This window comes from Mytilus californianus, unplaced genomic scaffold, assembly GCF_021869535.1.
Source record: "Mytilus californianus isolate M0D057914Y unplaced genomic scaffold, xbMytCali1.0.p SCAF_7, whole genome shotgun sequence".
NCBI lineage: Eukaryota > Metazoa > Mollusca > Bivalvia > Mytilida > Mytilidae > Mytilus > Mytilus californianus.
The window spans coordinates 10,353,385-10,367,970 of record NW_026262723.1 but is presented as its reverse complement, the minus strand read 5'-3'; the positions used below and the strand labels follow the sequence as shown (position 1 = coordinate 10,367,970).

The 14,586-nt window shown below is 32.7% G+C and overlaps 1 protein-coding gene across 1 annotated transcript; it reads right to left on the bottom strand.

Moving 5' to 3' along the window:
* Positions 1-2,241: 2,241 nt before the first annotated feature.
* LOC127707627 (histone-lysine N-methyltransferase, H3 lysine-79 specific-like) lies at positions 2,242-4,439 on the bottom strand. The gene is made up of 4 exons (XM_052212240.1): positions 4,299-4,439; positions 3,642-3,885; positions 3,101-3,273; positions 2,242-2,577 (listed from the first exon to the last, which is right to left on the bottom strand). Exons 1-4 carry the CDS (start codon positions 4,354-4,356, stop codon positions 2,324-2,326), a joined length of 729 nt encoding a protein of 242 aa, XP_052068200.1. The 5' UTR covers positions 4,357-4,439; the 3' UTR covers positions 2,242-2,323.
* Between the last annotated feature and the right edge of the window lie 10,147 nt (positions 4,440-14,586).

The following is a 14,586-nucleotide window of genomic DNA, read 5'->3' as shown; positions in this document are numbered from 1 at the left end:
AGTATATTATTTAACAAGAAAATAGATATGGTATAGGCATATTTTGATTGAAAGAGCAAAAATAATGTCATACAATTGTGAAACTTGCAAGTCAAATAGACAAAATAATCTTTCTGCTTTAAGATGAATTTTTAGAGAAGTTTAGCAGTTGAACGTGTACGTGTACGTGTACTTGTACGGGTGAAATACACGTACAAGTACACATACACGTACACGTTCATGTCTAATAGATGGCGCAACTTGTACGGGTACATGTAAATACAATTTAACGGAGATTTCGATTGGGCACGATTATCGAATCGGGGAATATCATTCATCGGCAAGATGGCCAATTTTCGTCTGCTAGCTGCAATAGATGAGGAAATAGAGGACGAGTTGTTGCTTCTTTCATGTTATAAGGACAATTCATATTCAGGAGATGCTTTTAATTTTGATGAATTATCTGCAGAGGCTTGCAAAAAAATGTTCCGTTTTGAAAAAGATGACATTCCAAATTTATGTACAGCCTTGGGTATCCCAGATTCTTTTGTATGTGACAACCGAACGGTGTGTTCCGGTCTAGAAGCCTTATGTCTTTTATTACGTAGATTAGCTTATCCTAGTCGCCTTTCAGACCTTAAATCTGTATTCGGACGCTCTGAAACTGCTATGTCTATAATCACTAATACAGTATTGAACTTTGTCTACGATGCTCATAACCATCTCTTACATGATTTAAACAGTAATTGGTTATCGCACAGGCATTTACAGGAATACGCTGACGCCGTTGCAGCTAGAGATGCACCTCTTCTTAATTGTTGGGGTTTCATTGATGGGACCGTTCGACCCTTATGTAGGCCAACTACAAATCAGCGCATTCTGTTTAATGGTCATAAAAGAGTCCACGCTATAAAATTTCAAAGCATAGTTGCTCCTAATGGACTTGTAGCAAACATGTATGGTCCGATTGAAGGTCGAAGGCATGATGCCGGTCTACTACGAGAGAGTGGTATTTGTGGAGAACTTCAGACACATATGACAACCCCAACTGGTGACATTTATGTTATTTACGGTGATCCGGCTTACCCCATGACTACACACATCATAAAACCTTTCCGAGGAGGAGTCATTTCAGCAGCACAGGCACGATTCAACAAGAAGATGTCTGCCGTGAGAACATGTGTGGAATGGACTTTTGGCAAAATTTTGACTTTGTTTGCATTTTTGGACTATAAGAAAAACTTGAAGTTGTATTTGCAACCTGTAGGGAAATATTACTTGGTTGGCACTATTCTTGTAAATTGTCATACTTGTCTATACGGTAGCGAGACTGGACATTATTTTGACATTGATCCACCAAGTTTGGAAAATTATTTGTCTGGATGAAGCTATATACACTACGTGTAATTCGTTTTTGTTGTACAATTGATGTGAACTTTGTCTTGAAAATAAAATAAATATTGTTGAAAATATTAAATCTTAAATGTCTAATTCAAGATCCAGACCATATGGCACGTCTAAATAAAACTGAAAGGGTGTAACTTTTTATTCCATTATACATTTCTCATAGATATGTTGCAAGAAATTCCTTGAAGGCGTATATGTTATCAATTCTTACCAGCCTTCTCATCTCCGATTTAATTTGGTTAAAAAATACTGCATCTTCCCCTTGAAAAAAAGGAAAAAGGAAAAATAAAGTTTCATGATTCCCCTTTTGAAATAATAGGAAATATCCTCATATGAACATTTGTACTTAGTTTCAAGTTGATGCGACTCCATCTTCATCATGAACAACCTTGACAAAAAATGTAACTTAGAATGTACTGTTTTTACACAATCATTTTTCTTTGAACCGTAAAATTTAGGGTCAAAAACTTAATTCAGCATACAATTTAGAAAGATCATAACATGAGGAACATGTGTACTAAGTTCTACATCATCATTAACTGCCTTGACCAAAACTTAAATTGATACGAGACAGACGGACGGACGGACATGCAGACCAGAAAACATGATGCCCCTTAATTTACTATCAAAGATGGGGCATAATAAAAGGTATAAGTAAGACATTCACACACGAACTATCAACCAAGGTATTCCTGTCTTGGAACTGGTAAACGTCAAATGTGGTGGGGGTAAAACTAAATTGTGGCATCTTATTTCAAGGAGACCATGAGTCAACAACCCACCAAAACAAAATTAAACCAAGCATTTTACTATCTCATTATCGAATCGCACAATATGACACAATGATGATGAAAAATTACATCAAATTTAGAGTAATCAATATTTTGTATAATATCAGAAAAAATTATTTTTCCTATTCACAAAAATATCAGCTAATTCAGTTCTTGTCCGCGAGCTTTCTAAACACTTCAAAAATCATCATCTTTTCCTGTCTTTCAATATCCATTCTCTGTCTCCTCTCGTTTTTCTCCAACTCAAATTTCTCCCTCTCAAACTGTAGTTGTCGTTTCTTCATTTCCATCTCCTCTTTCCTTATTTCCATCTCTACTTCCTTCTTTTCTTGCAGATAAGAAAGAATGTTGTTGGATAATTTTGATTTCTTTGGTCTAATAGCTTCTTCTGCATCACAATCTGTATATAGAAGGTCACATGAAAATATGTTCTTTCCAATTAAAGGTTAAAACAATAAAATAATGAATTATTGTGCTTATGATTTACCTTTGTAATTCAAAAACGTATGCAATAAAATGCATGTTTCAAATCAACGAAAAACCATAAAATTGTTCTTACCATCTCTGTTTTTAGGGGCATATGAAGATAGTAATAAAAAGATAGTTTACAGCAGAACCAAACATAAACATTTTTTGTACATAAATTAGGCCGTTAGTTTTCTCGTTTGAATTTTATAGCTGACTGTGCGGTATGGGCTTTGCTCATTGTTGAAGGCCGTATGGTGACCTATAGTTGTTAATTTCTGTGTCATTTGGTCTCTTCAGGAGAGTTGTCTCATTGGCAATCATACCACATCTTCTTTTTTTATAATAACCACAACCATTTTATTTTTCAAACTGATTGAGGCGAGTCATTTTATACAAATTGTATTGTAAATATAGAATACCAAAAATAAACTAAAATTATCATGATTTTAACTTACCTTTTGTGGGTGTCAGGGTTTCTAATGCCCTTTTTCTAATGTCAAGGGAAGCCTTTTCTAGGGAAGCTGTTTTTTCTTTATCTGCATCCTTTTTCCTCTCTTCTTCCTCCATCAAACCTATCACCTCCTCCAGTAAACTTTCTCTTTCGCGATATTCCTCATTTATACCTGATCTAAAACATATAATGTAAAATTATAAATCAAGCAGAATTAATTCACTCCATTGGAAGGCTTTATATTTGAAACTAAATCAAACACAAAACAAAAAGAACTATCATTTGATTTGAAAGCTAATCATTTTAATAACTCTTTTTAAACACTTTTACACTTTTAATAAATCTTTTTAAACACTTTTACACTTTTAATAAATCTTTTTAAACACTTTTACACTTTTAATAAATCTTTTTCATTCCTGTTCTTAAGTTAAAGGCAATTGATTTCAGGGGGCTGCTCATTTTCTGGAAAATATTTATTTTTATTTTTATGAAAAAATGTACCAATGTACAAAATGTAAATAAGACACCCCTGGAAAATCACTTACTTTTTCAAGTTTTCCCTATTATCTTTTTTGAATTGGGTAATTAACAAGTTGGTCCTCTCTCTAGCCCGTCTCCCATCTATTAGGAAGGTTGTTGTCGAGAGTTTTTCGCCTATCTCTATCCACTTCCCTTTATTTCGGAATGGATTGTCTAATGTGACCTCCCTTAGCAGTTTAATATCATCAGCCACAGAAAATCTTGCTTGCTTTTTTCTTGCAGGAGTACAAGATGCCATCTTTAAGTGTCCTGTAAGATATGAAATATTTTCTACAAATCAAAATAAATGTATGAAACTTGTAATTTGTTAACAAAATTATGGTAAAGATATGGATAGGGAGGAAGACTCTATTACAGAGTCAATTTAGAAGGAAATTCTTGTATTTATTATTCACTTTGTTTTCCTCCGTTGGTAGCAAGGTATTGCGGCAACGTCAATCAAAGGGATATATTCTTCATAAATTCATTTTAGGTACATTTCAGTGACAAGTGCCCGCTTGGCGGCCCATATATTTCTTTTCATTTGTAAACAACAAAATAATCTTCTGAATTCAATGTAATTAGAGCTGCATACTCCCGAGAGAAAAAAGAAATTATTTTACTGCTATTTTCATTGAAAGAATGTTCATAAAATCCAATAAAACTCAGAAGTTTTTACTTACGTGTAAATCCCGCCTTACAAGTTCCCAATGGCGTGTACTTGTAAAACGTCGCATACATTGATGACGTAAAACGCACTGCATCAGGGAATTTCCCTACTACCCGTACCCGTACACGTACACGTCTGCTTTGCTAAACCTCTCTAATAATAAAGAAACATTTTTTTTTAAATTTTGATGCAAGAAATCGTTTTTTTTTTAAATCTCAGAATATGATACAGATTCTTTGATAGAAAGTCATAGAATTTTCATTTCAATCTAGTGAAGTAACTTTTAAGATGCCTGGGTAGAAATTTGAATGGAGAGAACATAATTTAATAATAACTAAAAAAATATCTTCATTTTATTGCAAAAAGGTAGCTTGTTTGGATCTAACCAACCTTACACAATCCTCAAACGAGAGCTTACTTTGGAAGTATATTTATATTTGGCTATAGCTGTATAAGCAGAGTTGATTTTTTATATTCTTCGATATAACTTCAATTTACTCAATTTTCTTTGTAAAATATATATACATATATCATAATGTATATAATTTTTGGGACCCTTTATAGCTTGCTGTTAGGTATGGGCCAAGGCTCCGTGTTGAAGACCGAACTTTGACCGATGATGGTTTGCTTTTAGAAATTGTGACTTGGGTGGAGAGTTGTCTCATTGACATTCATACCACATCTTCTTATATCTATTATCTTACTCATTATTAGTCAATGATATGTTCTAAATATTCAAGCATTTAACTTTGCAATGAGTACAAAGGGGAATACATTTTAATATATGCAGCCTCCTCCATTTATAACTGCTGCTTTCTTTGAATCTAAAATAAGAAATAAGATAAAACAAATGTTTGCGTTATCTCGCAAAAGTTTGCGTTATAACGCAAAGGTTTGCGTTATTTTGCAAATGTTTGCGTTATAACGCAAAGGTTTGCGTTATTTCGCAAAGGTTTGCTTTATTTCGCAAATGTTTGCGTTATGACGCAAAGGTTTGCGTTATATCGCAAAGGTTTGCGTTATTTCGCAAAGGTTTGCGTTATAACGCAAAGGTTTGTGTTATAACGCAAACATAGGAAGAAATATTAAAGTTGTGTGTCGCTAATACGCTTCAGATGTGTACCAATTTACATGAACTATATGTTACTTGTTAACATAAAACATTATTCGATGCGTGTTGCTGATCAGCTGATTTTGCCTGCCGTGTTTATTGCCCGCCGTGTTTATTGCCCGTCAGCCAATGTGGTGCATTCAGTTAATTTCTATGCCTTTTAATCTTATGTTTTTAAATATCATGATTGTTATAATATAATTATGATAATATCATTGTTAAAAATATAATAGAGGGCATTTTCAGATCTATTTGATAGAAGAAGCACGTACGAAACTACAGTTATTGTAAGATATAAGGAAAAAATAATCGCAATATTAAAGATTATTTTTTCAAATGAGAAAAAAACCATGAAGGTCCATGCGCCAAGCTGCGGAGTAGTGCGCCGGACGTTTGTGTTCATTCCATTGTCTGGAAAGTCCTAGAAACTCGTCCATGGTGGAGACCGAAATTACATTTTTTAACCACCTGATGTTCGTGTTGACTTTGGCTGTTATAAGGCGAACTATTTAGTAATTCGGACTTTTCTATTGTCGGATGTGAAATTTCATAACCATTTTTCTCTAATTTTTTGCAAGTAGTGATATCAAGATTCTTAAAGTGCGATGGTCATTTGTAACTTATTTTCATTTCACAAAATAAACATATTAGAGTTGCTTGATTTTTTCAAATAACAGATATTACTTTTTTTTCTTTCACTTACTGAATAATATGTAATTTTCAATACTTTCATGGACTTATTGAAATTGATTCCCCTCCCTTTCCCCCCAAACAAAAGAATCATGTGGGGTATCGGTCAGTGGAAACGTAACCCATCAACATCAAATAAAGAAAGAGAAGGATAACTCTTAGCTGTATGTACAACCATGTATATGAATGTGCTGTGTTTTGGATATTTAATGATTTTAAAACTTTTAACCATGATAAAGGAAATTTATGTTTATGAAGCTTGAAAGTCTTGTGACTAAAGCGCTAATGGCCTTTAGAAAAAGTGCAAATGTCTTTTTAAAAAAAGCGCAAATGTACATTTAAAAAGCGCAAACGATCATTTAAAAAAGCGCAAATGTCCTATCAAAAGGCGCAAATATCATATCAAAAGGCGCAAATGTCCTATCAAAAAGCGTAAACATCCCGCGCTAGCGTTGTACCAAGTTGAAATTCACTGGTGCATTTCATGACATTGTAGAGTTACATTTGATAAATTGAAGTTGTTCCGTAATAGACTCTCAATTCACAGCTAATTAGTGTGAGAGTACCGAAAATGAACTTAAAGAGATAACTTGTCTGGGAAGTTATGTAACATAAAACGTATTGAAAGTCTACTTTTACGAATTGTGACTTGGATGGAGAGTTGTCTCATTGGCACTCATACCACATTTTCTTGTATCTTGATACGCTTTTGCTCTGAGACTGTATCAGTTTTGCCGATGATAAATTGAATACTAGTATGAATACACATCACTTTACATTATTCATATGTACTATTACACACATGCTATAGTAGTCTCAGATACAACAGAGACTAATTATATGGCTTCAATTTACTATTTGCATTTCCTGTCAGTCGTCTACATAGACTGCCTGTACAGAATATAATACGGACGAAGTCAAAATGTTGAAAGTGTCCGTAGAAATACCATAAAGGACCAGTCCTCCTTCGTGCACTAAGAACAGGATTTTGCACTATAGGGATCTGATGGGATGATACCGTTGGCGCAAAGGACATAAGATATAGACGTAAACTATGTTAAAATGAATAAATAAATACTTCCCAATTTTATAATCATATCTTTTCAAATGATTGTCACCTGTGTAATCGATTGAAATTCATGTTCATTCAACCAGGAAGGGTTTATTACACACGTGTATACAGGATGAACATGATTGTATATATTATTTGGGAGCGTCTAAACACCACATATGCCGCCTTAAATGCACTAAGTTCCTGAAACTGCACTCAGCTCATGATGGGACAGTGTTATGAATTAAAAAAAAATACCATCGGATGTAGTTTTTCATCAAGATAGAATATCTGATTTTTTTTTTGTCATTAGATATAGTAGTTTTTGCGTAATTTGATTTTTTCTGTCGTTATAGTTTGTTACACAGCACTTGCCAGTAATCAACAGGTAATAAAATCACTGATCCATGAAGAAATAAAGAAACATGGCAATTACATGGCTACTATATAAGTACACATTTTTTGTTTGTCTTGCTATATTTTGTTTTTGCGTGTGTTTTGATTTTGTAGGATTTTTCCAAAACGGTTTTCTGTTTGTTTGTATTTTTTGGGACTCCAATGTATTTTTTGTGCCAATTTTTTTTTTTTTTTTTTGTAGGAATTTTTTTAGGTTTGAGTGTATTTTTGGGGGAAGGTTGTTAATTATATTAAATAATTTCATTTGCTTGTATTATCAAAACTTCATAAAGTTCTTGTATTATGCGACAGAACTATACGGTAGTGTTAAGCAATTTCAAATAAAATCTGATTTTTTAATCGTAACACCATACAGCAAAATTGGTATATAATTATTTAAGATTCTGTTAATTCTAGTAAAACCAAAAGTTGGGTATGATATGATATACATCGATAACTTCCGCATACCGAAACATAGAAAAGCTAGAGGCGAAATCAGGATAGTTGGCCTGAAGCAACAAAACCTTTCCAAACTGTGGACCCTAACACTTCATTCTTGTAATACTACTTTTAGACCCATGCAATGGGAAATCCGTAAGCACCTGAACGTCGAGGTAAAAACCCCGATATGTCATGTGGTACATGCAAAGAGGCTATCAAACCCGTCCTCACTAAGCATAAAACAAATTCAACAATAATCATTATTATGAATTTATTTCCTGTGACTTTTCCATGACTTTTTTCCGTTACCTTTTTGCTATGACTTTTATCAATAAGAAGATAGGACAGAAGGTCACAAGAAAAATTGAAGGACAAGAAGTCACAATTTTGTTTTTAGATATTTTTTTTTCTTAAACTTTTACATATTGAATACATTTATAGTAAAACGTCAATAGTTATACATTTTTGCTAGGAAAACAAAATATCCAAGGGACTTATTGACTACTCATTGATGAAGGCCGTACGGTGATCTATAATAGTTGTTAATTTCTGTGTCATTTGGTCTCTTGTAGAGAGTTGTCTCATTGGCAATCATACTACATCTTCTTATTTTTATAGCTTTGAGGCACCAACAAAATATATCCTTTATATGGTTCAAATTTATTTAATCTCAATTCAAAAGTGCTAATCTGAAAAACAAGGAGGTGTGGTATGACTGCAAATGAGACAACTATCTTCCAGAGTTCAAATGACATTTTGTGTTGTTGGATTGCGATCTCGTTGATTTATACCTTTATACCTTTATCTCCTCTTATTCATATATATTTCCAAACAATGTTGGTGACATAATCCTGATCAACACTATTAGAGACATATAAAAACCTATAAGCAATATGAAAAATTAAAAAAAATCCAAAATATATGCCTATTTATATCTATTAACATGACAAAATCCATTTTTCATAACTTTTCATTCACTAATGAAATTGGAAATTCATTATTTTATACATTTATATTGTTATTGAATTCATATATATTGAATACATATATATTGAATTCATATATTTGGGAGCAAACGTACGATTTTAATTATTTTTAAAGGAGAATGAGTGAAATGGAATGGCGTATTCTGCATTTTTTCAACAAAAAAAGGATCAAGCCTGTTTATTTTAAATTTATTTCAACCCCCACCCCCTTTTTTTCCGTTTTTCCCCAAATAAAAATCAAATGTTAGCTTGCTTACCTCTGAAATCTTTTTCATACATTACTTACTTGCGAAGTTGGATTTAAAAAAGTCTAAAATGAGTAATACATTCATCTCTTACTTTACATGGTTCTTTTTTTATAAAATTATTAGACTCTTCAATTTCTTGAAAAAAACAAAACACGGTTGATGGGAGGTTAAAAAAAAATGGATTAAACTGTAACTTTCATTCACTGGTATATGGCCATTTAGGTTTCTAATCTGTTTAATTTTGCTATCTCTTCTAAATGCAAAATGTACTACTTCTTTCTTGAAACGTCGTACTAGTCAGATACAATACAAAGGTAACAAAAAAACAGGCCGGTAACAACCTGCCGTATAGTTCTTCTGCACTTGTTGTCAGGTCAAGGTCCTCGGCTATCGCCTCGGACCTTCACCTGACTACTCGTGCAGAAAAACTACCGGCAACGGTTGTTACCGGCCTGTTTCTTTGTTACCTTTATATTGTATCTAATACTTGTTCTACAGCACTTGCTAGTAATCAACAGTTTATAAAATCACTGATCCATGAATAAATAAAGAAACATGGCAATTACATGGCTAGTATATAAGTACACATTTTTTGTTTTGTCTTGCTATATTTTGTTTTTGCGTGTGTTTTGTTTTTGTGGGATTGTTTAAAAGGTTTTCTGTTTGTTTGTATTTTTGGCGATTTCAATGTATTTTTTGTGTCAATTTGTTTTTTGTTTTTTGTAGGAACTTTTTTAGGTTTGAGTGTATTTTTGGGGTAAGGTTATTATGATATTAAATAATTTCATTTGCTTGAATTATCAAAAGTTTATTCAGTTCTTGTATTATGCGACAGAACTAGACGGTGGTGTTAAGCAATTTCAAATAAAATCTGATTTTTTAATCGTAACACCATACAGCAAAATTGTTATATCATTATTTAAGATTCTGTTAATTTTAGTAAAACCAAAAGTTGGGTATGATATGAAATACATCGATAACTTCCGCATACCGAAACATAGAAAAGCTAGAGGCGAGATCAGGATAGTTGGCCTGAAGCAACAAAACCTTTCCAAACTGTGGACCCTAACACTTCATTCTTGTAATAGAAGTTTTAGGAAAGTCACTACGATTTTGACGCTGATGTTAAATACCAATACCACTACAGGCTATAGTGGGGACCATCTCAAAAAGCACAGCTAATCATTCAGTTAAATAACCTGATAATGCTGATCGAGATGATTTTTAAACAATAGAATGATAACAATTTCTTCCACAATACACCAAGGAATATCCAGCAAAACAACACGATCGTTATTAATATCATCATTAAATTGCATGGTTTCATAGTAGTGATCGATTAAGTTTAAGACATTTGTTTCCCCATTTTTTACTATTTTGTTGAATGATTACAAGGATATTTATATAATCCGCAAAGTGATCAAAATAAATGAATGAAAAAACACTGCAATCAAATCACATCCGAATCCAATTTTTTGCTCTACATCAATCTTTGTATAAAATGTTCGTTTATTTGAAATTTATTTAAAATATACTTTTCATGTCGTAGCCTTTCATAGCATTTATGCGGGATTAGTTTTGCTCCTTGTTGAGGGTCATACGGTGACGTATAGTACAAACATTTACGTCATTTTGGTTTCTGGTGGATATTTGGCTACTTTGGCAATCATACCACGTCTCCTTATTTTATATCATTTTCTAGAATAGGAAAATGTGTAACTTTAAATTCTGATAAAAAAAACCTAGAAATTTGTTTACTTGACAATTAAAAAAAAAATGAAACAAAAGCGTATTCAATTTGATTATCTTTATCTTTCTTTTTTATCTAGAAAGGTCACTCTGGCAATTAAATGTGTGAATTAATTATTTTAATTCTATTTTTTTACTGACACTTTCTTTCTATCAACTTTTGTCAATTAGTTTTTCGGAAGGAAGAGGTTATCGAATTAAGTTTTTAAAGATTACCACATTTGGGCACTATTCAAGCATGTTACATTTACGTTTCGGTGAAGGGTCGGAAGGTTTTTTTTCTTGGTAACACGGCTTTCTCCACCAATAAAACAGAACACCACGATTTAATTAAGATATTGTTGAAAGTGGCGTTAAATTTTCATATGTAGAAGTAAATTTTATTATCATTGCGTCAGGAGGATATTTTGAAAATGGAATATTCATTGTCACTTCATGCAAAGCTTGCTAAATTATATGTCCTGCAATTTTTTTTCTAGATTTCCTTCATTATGTTTTGCCTAACATTCACTATACACTCCGCTTTCTCAATTGGACGGTAAATAGTTGTAAGTGGATGGGTCCATCCGTCCGTTCTTTCCTTCGTTCGTCTGTCCATTTATTGTATTCATACCCAGATAGAAGTAGACAATACGAATCGTATACGGCTCGTGAAAAGTGGTTTTCTTGAACATTAAAACGATGCGCAGCAAGACAATCTTCTTCCAAGAATTGTCACTTAGTCTATCTTTGAATTGGATTTTCCTCCAAACTGTGTTATTTTAGGTGATAAGATTGATGGGAACCGTTCACCAATTGTTACGCCATATAGAAGACACCAAATAAGACAAAACCGCAAAGGGAAAAAAGAAAATGCAAGAAACTAAATAGAAGAATTTAATAATGTCAAGTTTATGTCGAACATGCCATCAGATGTTTAAAACATTTAGGTTTTCGGAACTTTGTGGAGACATCCAAGACACGAATCAAATCAAATTGTAGAATTGTGTGCTGGACTTGGGGAGAGACGAACTGACTTATTTGACTATTAATCGTATAATTTAATGTAACTATATATATATTGGACTTGTGGCCGTAAAATCCGTCATTTCTATTCTTGACCCTTACATAATTTTTTTTTTAAAGTTTTGTTTTGCACTCCTTAATCAAACAAATATAAAGAGTCGGGCTTCAGCTAGCCCCTAAAAATGAATGTATGAAGATCTACATGTGTACGAAAGGCCAATTGACGTCTTAAAATTTGGAGTCGACGTTAACCGTTCGCTTACTATCGTATCAAAAACAAAGACAAACTATTATACTTTTCAATGCAATTGCATTTTGAGACAGTCCACACTTAAATCTTGAATTGGTATTGTTGTTTAACATCAGCGCAGTATTTAAATCCCTTTCCTAACACGTCTATTACTACTTTTAGATCCATGCAATGGGAAATCCGTAAGCACCTGACCGTCGAGGTAAAACCCCCGATATGCCATGTGTTACATGCAAAGAGGCTATCAAACCCGTCCTCGCTAAGCATAAAACAAATTCAACAATAATCATTATTGTGAATTTATTTCCTGTGACTTTTCCATGACTTTTTTCCGTTACTTTTTTGCTATGACTTTTATCCCTACATTCATCAATAAGAAGGTAGGACAGAAGGTCACAAGAAAAATTGAAGGTCAAGAAGTCAGTTTTTAGATATTTTTTTGTTCTTAAACTTTTACATATTGAATACATTTATAGTAAAACATCAATAGTTGTACATTTTTGCTAGGAAAACAAAATATCCAAGGGACTTATTGACTACTCATTGTTGAAGGCCGTACGGTGATCTATAGTTGTTAATTTCTGTGTCATTTGGTCTCTTGTGGAGAGTTGTCTCATTGGCAATCATACCACATCTTCTTATTTTTATAGCTTCGAGGCACCAAAAAAATAAATGATCCTTTGTATGGTTCAAATTTATTTAATCTCAATTCAAAAGTGCTAATAAGAAAAACAAGGAGGTGTGGTATGACTGCAAATGAGACAACTATCTTCCAGAGTTCAAATGACATTTTGTGTTGTTGGATTGCGATCTCGTTGATTGACAAAATGTATACCTTTATACTTTTATCTCCTCTTATTCTTATATAATTCCAAACAATATTGGTGACATACTATTTTTCAGTATTTTTAATAGGAATTTCATACAGGTCGAGGCAAATAATATATTTGAAATCCTTCCATGACAAAATAATGCCTTTGATATATATTGTTCTAATCATGAAGCCATTATTTTAAAGGACATTTAGTTTTATGGAACAATTGAATAATATTTAAACTAAAGAATCAATCGAAAGTGTACACACATACATGTGTATTGCGAAAGAATCTTTTGTTTAATAAAAAAACACACATAGAAACTTTAAAATTCCCATGGGAAAAGTACTAGTACTTTTAATACTCCCGTGGGAGTTCTTAAATTTCCCATGGGAAATGTACTTTTAATCAGCTGTAGTGACAACAGTGACACATTGAGACATATAGAGAAATTTCCTTTTTTTTTTAATTACCTACATGTATCACTTGGCCAAAAAATATGTTTGTTATCTTGTAAAACAACAGAGTTAGATTTGCCAATTCTGGAATGGCAAATTGAGGTAGGGCCAATTTCCCCTGAATTTTTTTCGCAGAAGGGCCAATTTCAAAAAGTGCTGAAAGAATAAAATTTACGATAAAAACATGAAATAAAAATGTTTTTCAGTCAATATCTCGATTTTTATGTATTATTTTATGTCTTGAAAATAGTTAATTTAACCTCCAAAAAAGGATGAAAGTCAAATATACGGAATTTACCGTGCTTTTAGGTTAGAAAAACAGGGAATCCCCCTAGACGGACATTTCAAACCAAAATAAAGTTATGTTTTTTGTTGTTGTTGTAATTTATACAACTTTTCCCCTCAAAAATGAAATTGGTTTAGTGTGTCCTTAATACCGAAAAAACAACTTTTTTAATAAAAAGTGGAACATCACTAAATTTTACCTATATAGCTGCTTAACATCGACTATGTTTTCAAGGGTCGCCGTGGCTCCATCGGTAGCGCTTTAAACTGTAAATAATGGATTGTTTTTAAGATGGGGTTCAAATCTCACGCTAATTTTTCTCATTTTTTATGTTGAAATATTAAAATGTTATGTTTCTATCACATTTTTTCGGATGTTTGTTTAATTCAAAGAGTCACACTGAAGTAGGTGCTTGTGCATAACCAATAACACGAGAATCGATTATATAGCAATGAAGCCCAAATGTTGTGTGTGTTATACAAATAACGAAAAAAGGCCATAGCAGAAAAATTTCAAGACAAAAATATTTTTTCTAAATCTTGAACAAGAACGTTTTAGAAAATGGTATGATATGTAACAAATGCAGACAGTAATTTTATCGCCAATCCACCAACTGTGTAGATACTAGTACTGGCATTGTTACATTGTACCACCGTCCCTACACCGGAACCAAAGTCATCAGAAAATGAAACAACACCACAGAAAAAAATCAATTACACAACCAATCGTGACTATAGGTAAAACATCAAGAAAGTGTTGAATCTGTATCACAACATAGGATCGATTCATTTGGTACAATGCCATGCAGAAAAGAC

Excerpts from the sequence above, each read along its gene's own strand:
- LOC127707627 (XM_052212240.1), bottom strand. The coding sequence starts at position 4,356 with ATGTATGCGACGTTTTACAAGTACACGCCATTGGGAACTTGTAAGGCG. Across the intron at positions 3,886-4,298 it reads TTGTAAGGCGGGATTTACAC|GACACTTAAAGATGGCATCT; the intron begins GTAAGTAAAAAC and ends CATATCTTACAG. Across the intron at positions 3,274-3,641 it reads AATAGGGAAAACTTGAAAAA|ATCAGGTATAAATGAGGAAT; the intron begins GTAAGTGATTTT and ends TATATGTTTTAG.